Source organism: Euphorbia lathyris, chromosome 2 (genome assembly GCF_963576675.1).
Source record: "Euphorbia lathyris chromosome 2, ddEupLath1.1, whole genome shotgun sequence".
NCBI classification, from domain to species: domain Eukaryota; kingdom Viridiplantae; phylum Streptophyta; class Magnoliopsida; order Malpighiales; family Euphorbiaceae; genus Euphorbia; species Euphorbia lathyris.
Window position 1 is genome coordinate 53,662,002 of NC_088911.1, and position 13,950 is coordinate 53,675,951.

Here is a 13,950-nt window from a genome sequence, read left to right on the forward strand (position 1 = left end):
TTATCCCCGAGGACACAGTCGTCGACCGGATCGATAGGCATGGGATTGTACCTTCTCACGTCCATCAGGCCGTCCTCCAGGTAGAGCACTGTTCGGGGCTGAGTTGCCTCCCACTGTAATCTTTTGGCCAACATGCGATCTCCCTAGATGGCGATCCTTCCGTGCTGAATTGTCAAGGTCAAGCACAAACCGAAGATATCAATCGTGGCTCTCAGGGCAGCCAGCAGGGTCCTTCCAATGATGGCGTTGTAGGCCAGTGGGATATCGATCACCACCCACTCTGCAGTCTCCCTGGTTTCCTCGACTCCTTCGGCGAAAATAGTAGGCAAAGTGATAACTCCCTTGACCGGGACTTCGATCTCCGACAGGCCGACCAGAGGGAAAGTTCCGGCTCTGAGGGTAGTGTGAGTATTCTTCATCGCACGGAGTGCCGTCCAGGTGAGCAGGTTCACCGAACTTCCCGTGTCAACCAGCACCCGGTGCATTTTGAAGCCGGCGATGTTGATAGTCACAACAAGAGCCTCCGAATGGCTGGTCCGGAGGGGTGGCTGTACCGTCAGGGTCTGCCCGACTGCCTTCCTCTTACGAGAGCTCTCCGGTGGTGCGGAGAACGCTGGTACCCCCTCCCTTATAACGTGTATCTCCCCATGGTACCTCGGCCGTTTTGGCTCCTCTGGTCGACCTACTTCCCGCTGCTTCGGGCTCTGCTCCCTTTGCCTGGTCGCCTTTGGTGGCGCGCCTTGCTCCGTGATCCGCTCGATCTCTCTTTACAGCTGATAGCAGTTCTCCGTAGAATGTCCGGAGGATTTGTGATACTTGCAGTACTCTTTTTCTGCACGGGTCTTGTTCTTGTCGGTGGCCGGAATTTGCTGTGTGAATCGGCGAGGTTGGCTCTGAGTAGCGTAATGTACCTCCTTGCCCCGGGATCGATCTCCCCTACGCTCCAAGTTTGCCCGCTCGGTCCAAGCCGGAAAAGGCATTGGGGCCTCCTTGTGAGCTCGAGCTTCCTCACGTACCTCCGAGATCGGCCGGCCTTTCTCCTACTTGTGCGTGCCTCCTCTAGCCTTGTCCCTTTCTGACTCCTCGTAACCGGCGGGCCGGTCACAGTCATCGTATCTGACAAAGGTTTGCGCCATGGTCATGAGCTCTTCGAAAGATCTTGGCATTTTCCGGAAACATTTCTGCTTAAGAGGCTCGCATGAGGTCCCTTTTCCCAGAGCGTCATGAGCCACCTCTAGGTTGAGGCCCTTAACTTGTGAGGCCATATGGTGAAACCTTGAGAGGAAGTTGCGCAGAGGCTCAGTTGCTCGCTGCTTGAGCCCGTTGAGGTCTGAACTGATCTTCCTAACCTTCGCTGCTGCGGCAAACCGGGAGAGGAAAAGATCTTTTAGGAGATCAAAAGAGTCGATTGATTCTGGAGCAAGTCCTCGATACCACTCCTGCGCACTAGACAAGAGGGTGGTTGGAAAGACCTTGGACATGATGTCCTCGTCCTTCGAGTATAAGTTGATGGTGCTCATGAATGATGCCACATGGTCGTTCGGGTCCTCGGTCCCTGAATACTGGGACAATCGAGGAGCTTTCCAGTCCCGTGGGAACCTGGTCTCGATGATCCTCTGCACTAGTGGCGTTTTGGTGGAGGTGATGCTTCCTCCCATGACGCCTCCGAGGGCCTTTTTGTCTAGAAAACGCTGGATTTTTAGTTCCAACAAGTCTTCGCTACTCGCGGCCGCGGCCTCCTCACGCCGCGCTCCGCCCTCACTAGCCGTAATGGTCCCGGCTCCTCTTCCTGCGATGACCACTGGCCCCGCGGGCTCCCCTGGCAATGTCCCTTCTCTTTGCATTTCTGCTGCCTCTTTCAGGTATTGCCAGATTTTGGCGTTCTCCTCCTGCAAGCTCCTTTGTTGGTCTATGATCTTCATCTGAGCCGCCGTATGAATCGCTTGGGTTGTCTGAAAACCTTGGATTGCACTAAGGAGTTGAGTAGTGTTGTAGGTCTCTTCTTTTTCAGGGCTCACTTCCTCCATCAGTGGCCCTAGGTTTCTGGGGGAAATTGGAACGTTCGGAGTGGAACGCTCGGCGTGCGTCATGGAGCTAGTTGCTCCCATTTCGGGTACTGTAGTCGGGGCAGAATCAGTAGGGGTCTACATTTTATTTGAAGCTCCGAAGTCACTTGTATTCCACGTTCACCGCACCAAATAATCTGGGAATGCGGAATAGTGATCTGAGGCTCCGTCGGGGAGGTCTTGCCTTCTCGTGGATCGGCCCTGCGCGGGGATCGGTCCCTGCGGATACTCCGAAGATTAAGACAGTTAGTTATTCTTAGAGAGCTTTTTAATCTAGTGTGAGTGAAGTAGAGAGGTTATGAGTTACCCGATCCACGCTTCTTCCTTTAATGGCCTATTTATATCGGACAGACTTGGGCCTGGGGGGCCCTCTGCTTCTCGGACGTTGGTGGGCCTCTTGGGCCTTAAGGTGATAATCCGAATCATATTATATATAGATTAGTGATTTTGTTTCAACAAATTCAAGAACAATTATTTTTATTTAATTTCTGTGATTAAAATTTTAAGGGAAAAGCCTTTCAAAATTTTTTTTAAGGAAAAAGTATAAAAATAAAGGGTAAAGTACAAAAAAAAACCCTGTGATTTCCGACTTTTGCAAACAAGGTCCCGTGTTTTAAAAGCGTACAAACGGGGTCTGTGGTACCAGCCGTTAACAAAGAAGGTATTTTTTCTAGTGTTTGTTGAAATGTCTAAATGAGATAATTATGTAGCTTTTTTCATTGGTGGCATTTTCCTCTTTTCACAGCAAATACGTTCACAAGGCCAAAATTTTACTTGACAAATTTAGTTCAGTGCACAGAAAATTGAGAAAGAACTTTCCCAAGCATTAGCAATCCAACAAAGCCTACCAACTCAATACTTAAAACCATTATAAATACTTAAAGACATACCACAATGAACTGCAATCCTGGAAATTTTGAACCAGCGGCTGTATGGACCAAAAAAGAAGAGGAAGAGCGAATTTGGGGGATGAAATTTCTCAAGCCTTTTATACCACAATTGGGATGCGAAAGGATGAAATTGCCCTTGGTGCAATTTTCAGTCAAAGTGCCAGGTCAGCCCAACTTAACGGTATCCATAAAAAATCTCTTCTTTGTTAACGGCTGGTACCACAGACCCCCGTTTGTACGCTTTTAAAACACGGGACTTTGTTTGCAAAAGTCGGAAACCACATGTTTTTTTTTTTTACTTTACCCAAAAATAAACCTTGTGGTTATACATGTTTTCGATCGGTACCCTTGTGGTTTAAAATTTTACAAAATTATACATTGAGATTCATTCCGTTAGCAAACACATGCCAATTTGATTAACGGTATTAAAAAAAAGGTCAAAAGTTAAAGGAAAAAAGTTAATTTTATCCTTATATTTAATTATTTTATAAATTAACCACTTTTATTATCTAATTATCACAAACAAACCTCAAAATAAAAATCAGTTACACCATCTTCTCTATTTCTCTTTAATTTCTTATTTTTCTTCTACTTTCTCTCTCTCTCCTCTTTATTAATTTCTCTCTCTAGAATCAATTGAATATAAAAGCTATAAATGTATGTGTTCGGGTATATCGAAAACTCAACTTCCTCTTCTTCCAAAGCAGTAAGAGGAAGTTGAGATAAACGGAGGATAAAAAAATGTACATGTATTGCAAGATTAATTGTGTAATATATAGATATTGAGGAGAAATAATTACCTCATGGAAATTGTTGACCATTAAAGATTCATCAAAACCACTTTCTCCAAATATAACTGGATTTTCAAATTGAAAGTGACTATATATAATTTGGAACTGCTGGTGTATCTCATTCACCCGTTTTTCCCTCTCCTCCACCTCCGCGAAAAGTTCTTGCTTCATTATTTTACTTTCTTTTTCAAGAAACTCCAATTGTCCACTCATTTGTTCGATTTCAGTATCCACCAACACTTGTTTTTATGCACCAGAATTACCATCAAACTTAATCCCAGAAGAATTTGCTAATACTAGTTCAAATCCCGCACCTGAAGTCAAGTTCCTCGAATCTGTCAACAATCTTTTATTATTAATCACCCTCTCCATTTCTCCTTTGTCTGCACAGTTATCCTGTGGAATTTCATTCAGCAATATCAGTTGATGAACAATTTTATGCTTGCTAGTGCTTGCATTACTATTCTTTAAATAAGTTGAGTTTTTGGTATATCCGAACACATACGTCCATTATTCTTATGTTGAATTGATTCTAAATTGTTTAGAGATAGAAGAAAAATAAGAAATTAAAGAGAAATAGAGAATATGATATAATTGATTTTTATTTTTTATTTTGTAATTTGTTTGTGATAATTAGATAATAAGGGAGGTTAATTTATAAAATAAATAAATATAAGGATAAAATTAACTATTTTCCTTTGAATTTTGATTTTTTTTTTTAACACCGTTAGTTAATTTGACATGTGTTAGCTAACGGAATAAACCTATACCATTTTGTAAATTTTTAAACTACTTAATTTTTAAACCATAAGAGTGCCGACCGATAAGATTTTGAAGACTTGCGGATGGTGTATAAAGTTGTCCCATGAAATTGAATAGGAAATTTTTTAACCATAAGAGTGCCGATCGGACCGATAAGATTTTGAGGACTTGTGGATGGTGAATAGGAAAAATCGGATTGGGTGAAAAGCACCCTATCACAAAGACCAAAGGAGATTGGTAATGGAAGAAAGTTTTAGGTACTTTATTACAAAGTTCGCAAATTGAAATCGACTGAAATCGAAAAATCTGACTTCCACGAAAAAAGTTACCGACAACCAAGGGTTAAGTTTTGTTCTTTTATGTACATGATTCAACATTTTCTATTTTCTGTTTTGGGAGTTGAAATTTTTACTACTCTTTTACCTAAATATAGCTATAGCTAAAACAAAAGCTACATAGTACTGTACTAAAAACCGAATGGGCAATAAATAAAATCCGACCACAACTTAGCCGAAACAAGCAAGCAAAAGCAAAGGTAAAAAGGCCTCCTTATCATTCTACAATTTTCACAACCAAGAAGATGATTGATTGAACATTTATATATCAAAATATCTATGCGACAATCTAACTGACCAAAACAAAGATCAAGCGGACATACTTAACTACCAACTACCTTGATTCCAACTAAATTGTGTGGCTCTTGTTTTCTCAAACAATAAAAAATGAAAAAATTTGTGTGGTTCTTGTAAACTTTGCAGCAGCTTCTTGTCCATTTCTACACAGCTTCTCTCTATGTATCTATATATATTCAATTTGAGGCCAATTATAAATTTACAATGAATTAAACAACAAAACCAAATTAAAACAACCTTTTCAGAGTACAATTTATTGGTTATTGTACAACCAGATTCTTGTCCAACCGACCATTAGCTTAGTTTCATCCTAATCAACATTAACATGACTATGGCTATAAGATAAGAAAAACAAAAACACAACCGTTAGAAAAAACCATAAACAAAACCAAGAAAAACACACTATCTACTTGCTATCCTACACCTATCCTGCTAACACTGGAAAAACAAGTGACGGACGATGAGGTTTGAATTTGTTCATTTGGGGATTGAATACCCTAAATAACCCAATCGCTCAGCTAACACATTTACATCCTCCTCTTCTTCTCCTCCTCCTCCATTGGTTTCACTTAACAATTCTTCCCAAAATCCTTCATCAAGTTCTCTTTCTCCATATTCAGGAACTTCTTCTTCGATATCGTATTCTTCTTGGTGCTCTGTTCTTGCTCTGCCATATCCTTGCATTTCCAAAGCAAGGGCTTCCAATTCTGAATATCCATAGTCTCCCAACTCTAAAGTTTCAGTTTTTACTGGATTTCTAGAATAACTAATACTAGTTCCAACATCAATTGGCCTCCTCCTCTTTTTAGTAATAGCTTCTTCAAGTTCTTTCCTTTTACCCTTCTGCTGAGCCAACTGCTCTAAAAAGCCCGGATTTTGAACAGCTCTAGCTAAGAATTGCATCATCTGCTGCTGCTTTATTTCAGTACCTTGTAATCTTTCCTCCATTGCTTGAATATATGATCGAGTACTCTGTTGCTGCTGCCTCAGCTTCACTAATTCCATCATCAGAACCTGTTTATCACGTTTAAGTCGGTCAAATTCTATATCTAACCCAAATCGCCCAATTTCAACACAAGCGCCCACTGCTTGCTGTTGCTGATGAGATGATGAAGGCTGGTTTATTGTCTTTCTCCTCTTGATATTTCTCAGAAGATGCTTTTGCCCCCTCAAAAACCCTTCATTTGCAAACTCCCATCTATCTGGATCTATTTTCTTGAATCCCTGCACAATTTCCAAATTATTATATTAAAATATTAATTAGAAATGTATTAGAATACTAAACCCGTCACATGGGAAGACCCCACTTGCCACTTCCAGAATGATCCATTGGGTAATATTTTAATATTGGGAGATGAAGATTAGGATGAAATTGGCTTCTTTATAGCAGAGACTTCTATCGAAGTTGCGAGAAAATTCTAGAAACTTTTTTTTTATTGTTACAAATTCTAGAAACTTTGAGAACAATGTTCTTTGGTGGTATTGGGAAGTTATATTAATTTTTAATTAGGAGCTCTGTTTGTTGACCATAATTGAAATATTAAATTAAAAAGAATTAACCCACTCAAAACAAATAAAATAAAAAGAAGAAATCCCCAAATTGAAATTGAAAATGGAAAAAACAGAGTACTTACATAAGTGTTAAGTTGCCTGACAAAGCTGGAGAAATTATTATGCTTGAAGTATCTAGGGAGAAGATTAGTGGAGAAGGAATGAGGATCCCAAACGACAAAGCTAGAGCCCCCAATATTCCAAGAAACCATATAATTAGTGATTGGATCATCCACCATTTCATAAGTTTTTGTCAGAAATGGAGGGGGTCCAGTGTCATTAAGCCCTTCCATTGGCTGAGGAGGAGCTATATTTGAATGCTCCTCACTTGATTCTGGATATTCTTCCTTTACTATGAAATACGGATTCATATTTGATCTTTCTTAGTTGAAAACAAAAACATAAACAGAGTATTCTGCAAAAACAAAAAACAGAGTGTTCTGCAACTTGAAGATTATGATTGTTTCTTAGCTGGTGTGAATTGGAAAGAAAGAAAGGAAAATGGTGACAAGTGTAAGAGAGAGAAAGTGAGTGTACATTTAAAGAAAGTGAAAAGGGAAGATTTTGAGGAAAAGAAGAAGAAGAAGAAGACAAAGAACAAGGATGGAAGGTTTTATATTTTCCATTTCCTTTTAGAGAAAGAGATAGAGATATTTTGGGTGCTGCCGTGATTAGTTAGTGAGGAAAGCTTAGGTCTGTGTCGGGAAGTTGAAGAAATAGGAAGGAAAGGTGTGTGTGGCACGGATTAATGGCAAATGTCAAACCTCTTAAATACAGGATACAAGATTATTAAAATTAATGGAAACTTCTAGACTTTATTCACTACTTCGGTTTGCCTTCTCAGTCCCTATATTATACTAATACTTTCTTGATTTGGAAAGCGTGAGGAGAAAGAGAGGCGGAAAAAGAGTGAGGTAGTGACACTCTTTCGAAACTTCTCGAACTTCCACATGCTATGGTATGGTATTCATATGGGGTGTGGGACCCATATATCTTTGGCTACCTCCCATTTCACCTCAAATTTTAATTTTCTTTAATGAATGTTTCATGGTTGGGTAAATTATATTCACTATTTACATATTTAACTCATTTACTTAATCTACTACATATTTAGACTAATTTTGTGTGACTTTTCCATAATACTCTCAATATTTACGTACGTCTGTCTCCCTCCCATCTGACTTTGCAGATTCGATCTTATGCAAAGCCTGCGAAGCTAATGTTTGGGTTTACTTGATGAATTTAATTAGCATATGTGAAGCCTGCGAAGCTAATGTTTGGTTTAGTTGATGAATTTAATTAGCATATGCGAATTCTGGATGTGTTTTGAAGCTAATTTACGAAGTGACATATAACAAAAAATGCCAAACAACAACAGATTCTAACATTAAAATCATAACATTATCAAAATTTACAACAAGATTGCCACAATAAAGTGCTAACAAATCACTTCATAATAGGGGCGGAACCAGGGGGGTTGGGGGGCTCCAGCCCCGGCCGCCCGTCCGAGAATTGAGAATTTTTTTTTTTTAGTAATGGTATCTCGTAATATTTTGGAGAGAATTATATTGATTCTATGTAGTATTATATCAATGTTTAAAGGTAGATGAGATGGTTAAGGATGCTTGTTTTTATTTGAGAGGTCTTGTGTTCGATTCCCTTCAATCTCATTTTCTTTTAAAAAGTTTTTATTTTTTAAATGGACTCTTTATTTTTATTTTCATAACACTTTTGAATTCATTTTTAATATGTCTTTATCATTAAAAAAAATAAACATATTTAATATTCAATTAGTTCAATGCTAGTTTCTAAAAAAATGATACTCCCCCGTTTCATATTACATGTCTTTTTAGAAAATTGTATAGAAATTAAGGATATTGAAAAAAAGACGTTGTTATCCCTTATTTATTGATTCCAATATTTATTTATTCTATAATAAGTCTATTATTCTAATTAATTTCTGTAAACTCGTATTTTATAACAGAAAAAAAGATGACGTAACGTGTACTGGTCGTATAAAATGACATGTAATATGAAACAAAAAAATATCTCTAGAAAGACATGTAATAAGAAACGGAGGTAGTAACATTTTTACAATTTTAATGCGTTGGAGGCTAAACAAAATTTGCCCAGCCCTAACGGGCTGAACTTTGAAATTTTTTTATTGATATGTTTGAGTCCCGGGTCATTCGGGGTCCTAGTTCCGCCACTGCTTCGTAATACATAGGCTCCTATTCAATACCGATGGATGGATGTGTCTCACGGTATAGAACAAGATTGCCACAATAAACTCCTAACAAATCACTTCATTATACATAGACTATTATTCACCACCGATAGATGTTGGCGTTTAGTGTCCTATAGACAATTTTTCTAGGATATGAACTAAATGTAAATGAAGTGTTCTTTATATCATTTGTTTTAATAAGATATGGTTTCATAACTATATAAAGGCAACCTCTTTTAAGAACTAAATAAGTCTAATAAAAGGAAATCCCTAAGTTTGTTTAAAGTGATTATAAAGTGTTCATACAAGCATGAAGTGAGACGAAACTTTATAATAAACTAATAAACTTAAAACCACCCCAAGTCAAGTAATATGTTTAGAAATAGGATTGACATATCACTGCTGAGACTTGCATGTAACAATGTCTTCTGTCGAGACAGAGAGCTGATCTCACAAGCTTCAGATATGAAAATATCTGGACAGTTACATGGATCCAATGAAAGGGAGTTCATTAGAATTGGGGGCCCGACTTGAGATAACAGGATGGGTAGATTTATCCTTGTCACCTGTTCATCTCATTGGTATTAATAGGTATAAGTAATCTTCAGACTTAAAGGAATGTTAATTAGTGATTCTGAATTATGAAATGTGATGCTTTGATCCTGTTGTAACACGATCCATAACAGAAATGACTCTGGGGTGTGAATGGCAGACATTGGGTATCACAGGAAGTAATTGCAGGATAATTATACATTGGATTGAGCATTTGTCACTCCCGATAAATGGGAGATACGTCCAAGGATCGATTGTGGAAAACTTGACTCTAAATCCTTGCAAGGTGATAGCTTAAGACTTGAAATGCAGATTTCACTTAACCTATCTAATTGGAGTTAACTCGGCCTATACAAGTAAAACGCACGTCTCGCTATATGTGACTTCACATTATCCATAGTCATAAGATTCAGTTCAAGGATGTAGTTGATAAAGGATCGAATTATACTGTAACTAATACGGAAAGGTCAACGACAGAATCAACCTGTCTTCTTTTAGCTCTGGGGGAATGTTTCGGATTTGCCAATCACATTTCGCGTACTCATTCCGTTATGCAAAGATTAAATATAATTATGTGAAAATTAATTTAATAGTTGCATACGGCTAGAAGTAATAAGAACCTAATGGGTCACACATAAGACTTGGAGCCCAAAAGAGAAACAGATGTTAATTAATTGATGGAAGCCCAACTGAGACCACTAAGGCCCACTACATAGGGGGGCGAAATTTATGTATAAAATACATAAAGAAATTAATTTGATTTTAAGCAATCCTAATTAGATTATGATTGTAAATTAAATTAATTAAAGGATAAATAAGTTAGGAGGTTTAATGAGATTAAATTGCTCCTATTATTATATTTAGATATAATTATAAATAATAACTAATAAAAAATTTATTCCGAATTAAATTCTTATTCAGTAAACCTAATTCTATCTAACTAGGGTCTAGATACAAGAGAGTATATATACCCCCTATAGTAGAATTTCGGCGAACCCTAGTCTACCGGAGAGAGAGAATTTCGACCCCCTTGTTGAGGACGAGTTCATTCACCGCTTCCTTCCGATTCGATCGATTATCATCTCTTTCTCTTATTCCTTGATCTTGTGTTGATTAATTAGAGGCAATCTATTCTTGATTGCTTTTACGCGGTTGAGTTCTAACTTGATTTTGAATTGTGTTTTTATCTTGTGCTTGGGAACTCGGAGCAAGAGTTGTGGGCACTTCGATTGCAACGGTAGATAGAACTTCAAAAGGTATTTTCTTCTATCCCTCTTTATATGAAATAACGATTAACGGATCTTAGGTTAATGGAAAAAGGTTAAAATTTTTATATTTCCGCTGCCAAACGTTAGCCTATTTTCCTTCAGTGGCATCAGAGCCTGCGTTAAATCCGTTATTTCATATATGAAAATTAAAAGGGTTTTCAATCAGATTGAATAAATATTTATAGTTAGATTAATTAACGAAACCGTTTTGATTAATTAATTCTAAAGATAAATAAGTTTTAATTAATTATTAATTAAAATAGATTGTGCATATGTTCCAGATGATATTTTGGTTGATAATCATTATAACAAAACTATTGGTTTTATAGTTAGATTGATAAAAGTTAGTTTTGTTAATTCTAAAGATAAAACAAAATCTTTAATAGATTTTTCTTATTTTCTGAAAATCGTTTTGAAACTGATATATATATATATATATATATATATATATATTTGTTATGTTTAAAAAAAAAATTGGAACAACAGTCCGGGTTGCGCCGCGAGGCAGCAACCCGGACTGCTGTTCGCGGTTGCTGCCTCGCGGCAGCAACCGTGTGCGGCTGGACGTCGCTGCCGTAAGGCAGCGGCGGTCAGCCGCGGCGCTGCTGCCAGACGGCAGCGGCGCCACTGTCTCGGGCCTCCCCTTTCGTGGACCCGACACGAGCCCACTCCTATTTGTTTTAAAATTGTTTTAAAATAAAATTGAGTTTTAAATAAATAAATAAATATATATTTCAGAAATTGATAGTTTTCTGTTTTTGATTATCGGATAAAAGAATTTATTTAAAAGTTTGTTTTACCTATTTGTAAATCAAAAGTATTAAATGAATTAAATCAAAATAACCGGGATATGCATAGATAAGGTTTCGTATAGTTGTATTAATCTAATGTGATTAAATATAGAAGATACGAAACTGATAGAATTAAAATTGGATGAAAGTTAATTTGATAAGTTAATGCGATTAACCTAAATATTACATAAATATTTTATGTAATCAACCAATTAAATTTATTTAATTGAGTCTATGTATGTTTGGATTTATGCACATATTTGGACCCTCTATTTAGTCTTTTGGTATTTTTGAAATAGGGCATGCAAGTCCTGCCTATCTACTATCTATTGTAATTTCTCCTCTCATCTAATTACTTTCAAGTTAATTGAAGTTTTCTTTAGTAGTATAGAAATTAATATGTAATTTCAAGGCGTCATGGAGAAGACGGAGGACCTAAAGAGAAATATGTAATAGTTAGTATTTCCCTAGGTTTGGCCTTTTATTCCGTTTCTGGCTCAACGGAATAATTTAGATAATATGTCCATAACGCCAATGTATGTGTCTGATGTATGCTAAAGCAAATCAAGACTAGGTTAGATTATGAGACTTAAAATAAAAATCCCTCACTAATTAAAAGTTAAGTAAATAAGTAAGTTATTAAAATCGGTTGCCCCTCTCTAATATTATAATTCAGCCGGCAGTACTGGGGGCCTTTGGGTTGTTAAGTAAACTCAAGCTCGGGGGTCTTATGCTAACACCTGAATTATCGAAAAATCGTTTTTCATGAATATGGGGTAATACTTAAATTAGATTATGGTAATTGGATGGGTAAACTCATGTTATCATAAACTAATGAGCAATATGGTTGGGATTAATATGAATAGCATATTAGTTACTAATGTGGTTACTAACCCAATAACCTAGGAATCACATTGAAGATGTGATTGATTACATGAATCTACCTAACAAATGAGACTAGCTTGTTGAGTAAACTCAAGGTGAAATCTCAGGAGTTAGGATCCTAGCTCACTAAAGGATTTGTGAAATTCTTCGAATTAATATGGAGGGCTATTAATTTGGCAAAATAGTTGGAGCAATTTAAAATGAATTAAAAGACCTATAATTTTAGATTGATGTACTTTAAAGCAAATGAATAACATACGTTTACTCTTTCTCACTCTCAGGTTAAATTAAAACACTCCTAAAATCATGACTAAAACCAATCTGCAAAATATACTTACCGATAACAAGTTGAACGGTTCAAACTTCACCGATTGGTATCGCAACCTCAAAATCGTTTTGAAGTTCGATAAGATAGGGTATGTACTCGATACATCGATACCCCCTACCCCGACTTGTGATGCTCCCATCAAAGAGATCAATGCTTACCTGAAGCATAAGGCTGATGACAATCACGCGGGATGCATCATACTTGCATCAATGACACCGAAATTGAAAAGGCAACATGAGGAAATGGATGCCTATTCCATGGTCGCGCACCTGAAAGAGTTGTTTGGGAATCAAACTTGGTGCGAACGATACGAGATAACAAAGCAGTTATATAGATGCAAGATGCAGGAGGGCACATCTATAATGACACATTGTGTCAAGATGATTGGCCTTATTACCAAGTTTTCTAGTATTGGAGATGCGATGGATCATGAACTAAGTGTAGACTTACTTCTTCAATCCCTCCCCGAGAGTTATTCACAGTTCATCATGAACTACCAGGTGAATGGCTTGCAAACCTCTCTTGAAGAGCTTGCAAATATGCTCGAGACAATCGAGCCCAATATGAAAGAAAATGAGGGAATACCAGCCCTTGCTATTGAAGGATCAAAGAAGAGGAAAGGGAACCCTCCCAATCCTAACTATCCTAAGAAGGGCAAGGGGGCCATGTTCACCGAAACAAAGAGGAAGGAAATGAAGAAGCCCAAAGGAGAGTGCCACTTTTGTGGTGAAGACAGGCATTGGAAAAGAAACTGTTTAGTGTACCTAGCTACCCTCAAGAAGGGAAAAGCCGGGACTTCAATATCTGGTATGTTTTATATTGAAATTAATACAATTTCACTATCTGAATCTTGGGTATTAGATACCGGATGTGGATCTCATATTTGTATGAATATTCAGGGACTCAGACAGACTAAGGAATTGAAGAAAGGAAGAATAAACTTGCGAGTAGGAAATGGAGCAAGAGTTTCCGCCCTCGCTATTGGAGATTATGTTTTGAGTTTGCCCTCTAGGCTTATAATAGAATTAGGGAACTGTTTGTATGTTCCAGAAATGTGCAGAAACATTATTTCTATTAGCCGTCTTGTTGACGACGGTTTTGATATTTCAATAAAAGGCAAACATTGTGAGTTTTATAGAGATAGGATTTTCTATTTTTCAGGAATATCACAAAATGGGATTTATGTGCTAGATGACAAAATTTCTGT

General features: G+C 37.5%; 1 protein-coding gene across 1 annotated transcript; it reads right to left on the minus strand.

Moving 5' to 3' along the window:
* Nucleotides 1–5,346: 5,346 nt before the first annotated feature.
* Nucleotides 5,347–7,402, minus strand: LOC136220446 (heat stress transcription factor A-7a-like). The gene is made up of 2 exons (XM_066008265.1): nt 6,776–7,402; nt 5,347–6,365 (listed from the first exon to the last, which is right to left on the minus strand). The coding sequence occupies exons 1-2, from the start codon at nt 7,061–7,063 to the stop codon at nt 5,619–5,621; spliced, it is 1,035 nt and encodes a 344-aa protein (XP_065864337.1). The 5' UTR covers nt 7,064–7,402; the 3' UTR covers nt 5,347–5,618.
* Between the last annotated feature and the right edge of the window lie 6,548 nt (nt 7,403–13,950).

What these genes read in the sequence shown, in the direction of transcription:
- LOC136220446 (XM_066008265.1), bottom strand. Translation starts at nt 7,063, where the DNA reads ATGAATCCGTATTTCATAGTAAAGGAAGAATATCCAGAATCAAGTGAG. An exon ending in TCAGGCAACTTAACACTTAT is followed by an intron (nt 6,366 to 6,775) that starts GTAAGTACTCTG and finishes GAAATTGTGCAG; the next exon opens with GGATTCAAGAAAATAGATCC.